The sequence below is a fragment of the Zingiber officinale genome, chromosome 11B, assembly GCF_018446385.1.
Source record: "Zingiber officinale cultivar Zhangliang chromosome 11B, Zo_v1.1, whole genome shotgun sequence".
NCBI classification, from domain to species: Eukaryota; Viridiplantae; Streptophyta; class Magnoliopsida; order Zingiberales; family Zingiberaceae; genus Zingiber; species Zingiber officinale.
The window spans coordinates 72,998,468-73,000,600 of NC_056007.1; the positions used below are offsets into that span (position 1 = coordinate 72,998,468).

Below are 2,133 nucleotides of genomic sequence, written 5' to 3' on the forward strand. Positions count from 1 at the left end.
CTTTCCTAGCTACTTCGAGTAAGCAGCTCTCCTGATTGCCAACCCGTGCCTTCCTAACTTTCGCTGAACAGCCCTGTTCCCTGCGCGACCTCTACCGGATTACCTGGCTTTTGTAGCTCTGTAAAATATCCCGCTTGACGCTACCGAGGGATGCCTCTTTTTTAGAACCACACCTTGTCATGATTACCCCGCCACGCTCATCTTTAATAGGTTTATTCTTATGCTGACACCTGTCCGTTGCATTTATGGTCTACGCTTCCTGACGTCAGTTTCCATACCTTTTTCGTACGCCTCCGTGCTTACTTCTCCTTAGACGGCGCGGGGCGGGTTACCCAAAAAGATACTCGGCCCGATTCTCAATGCTTCCTAGGCCTGAATGGGCTTTATAAACCCTAAAGGTCATCTGCCGCTTCCTTTCCAACGCTTCGTTCTCCCCCTCTCCTCCTCCGTGCTCGTCCTTGTTAGTGCAACTTGCCATCTTCCGGCCTGAGCTCGCGACCCCTCTGCCCTTCTGATCGTCCCTGGCCCCTTCTTGCTTGCTTCTTCTCCGCGACGATGAATGGTAAGGACCTCCCCTGGTATTCATGCTATCTTTCGGATTTAGACCCCCATGACCTGTCGGTAGTACAATCCCTTCTGCGATTGGATCCCTCCTATGAGCTTCGACTCCCATCACCTAATGAACATCCTTCGTCCCCTCCTGAAGGCTGTATCACTGTCTTTAAAGATCAGATTATGGGCGGTCTTCGCTTTCCTTTGCATCCCTTTATTTCAGATTTGTGCCAGCATTGTGGCATCGGCGTCTCCCAATTTGCTCCCAATGTATTTCGAGCTATCTGTGGAACCGTCATCTTATGCCGTATCTATCGGATTCCCTTGACGCCTCACCTATTCCAGCACTTCTATTCTTTCCGTCGAGCCGAGGCGGGAATATTCAACGTTCAGGCCAAGCCAGGCTTTAAGTTCTTTGACAGCCTACCTTCTTCTAATAAGGGTTGGAGGTCCCGCTTCTTCTTTCTTAAACCGCCTTCCCCTTTAGCCGGGCCTTCTCAGTGGCGCCCCCTCCCGGCTTTTCCCCCACATGTTCATGAATCTGCCTGCTTTATAGTTGCGGACAAGTTGACCGGTGTTCTGGTTCGCTTGTCTGTGTTGATGCTGGAAGGCATCTTATACACCTTCGGTCTTAGTCCCGTCCCTGCAGAAATCGGCGCTCCCTTTGGTAAGTTGTCTCTTCTTGCACGCCGCTCTTCGCTAACTAAGGTGCTTTTTCTTTTTTATTCTTGTAGCGGCCGCTATCCTTCGTTCTTTCGCCTGCCAAGAGACGCCCGCAGTTGCTGTCCTTGAAGCCCTGCATCAGGAGCTGACACCAGGCCTACCTTCCGATCCAGCTGCTGCCCTCGGTCCTCAACTTCCAGCACCCCCAACCTCTGATGTTGTGATTGTCCCGCCGCTCTTAGTGCTACCTTCCCCCAGCGCTGCAGACCCAGCATTGTCCCACACCTCCGATCAACCGGCGACTGCTTCCTCGCCCACTAGACAGGCTCCTCCTCTCCGTCCTACTCTACGGCTGCGTGTGACGCGGAATAGCAAACGGACGGCCCCGGTTACCGCCACTTCTCCTCCACCTTCACAGCGCCAACGCGTGGTGGTTCTTTCTTCCCCTTCCAAGTCTTCGGGCACGAGCTCGGCTCAGGAGCCAAGCTCGGGCCAGGAATAGGCCTATGACCTAGAGGTGGTAAGCCCGCCATCAGACCGACTTACTACGGCGCCACCCCCGAGCGTGCTACCTGCCCCGCCTTCACCTTCTGGTGGCCAACCCCCGGGTTCGTTGACTCCTCCAGCCTCCTCCCCTCTGATGCCAACGAGCCCGGCCGTGCCTATTTCTGAACAGCACTCCCCGGACTGGGCCTTCAAGGCCCTCTGGAGGCTTCCTTCGGCGACTGACCTGGCGAACGTGCCGGCTGCCCCCTCATCCCCTTTTTTCGGCAGGGTCGACTTCCACGGGGCCTTGGCTAACTCCTGGCAATCGGCTCATCGGCAGTTCTGGGAAAGCGAATACCCTCTGGGAGAGCTCGATCAGGTTGCTTGTTCTCTGGTCGCGGTGAGTCCCTTCTTCCCTTCTTTCCTTTTTCC

General features: G+C 55.1%; 1 protein-coding gene across 1 annotated transcript; it reads left to right on the plus strand.

Annotated features, from left to right (window-relative positions):
* Positions 1 to 555: 555 nt before the first annotated feature.
* On the plus strand, positions 556 to 1,717 carry LOC122034018. The gene is made up of 2 exons (XM_042593157.1): positions 556 to 1,219; positions 1,287 to 1,717. The coding sequence occupies exons 1-2, from the start codon at positions 556 to 558 to the stop codon at positions 1,715 to 1,717; spliced, it is 1,095 nt and encodes a 364-aa protein (XP_042449091.1).
* The last annotated feature ends 416 nt before the right edge of the window (positions 1,718 to 2,133 follow it).

Excerpts from the sequence above, each read along its gene's own strand:
- LOC122034018 (XM_042593157.1), top strand. The coding sequence starts at position 556 with ATGAATGGTAAGGACCTCCCCTGGTATTCATGCTATCTTTCGGATTTA. Across the intron at positions 1,220-1,286 it reads AGAAATCGGCGCTCCCTTTG|CGGCCGCTATCCTTCGTTCT; the intron begins GTAAGTTGTCTC and ends TTATTCTTGTAG.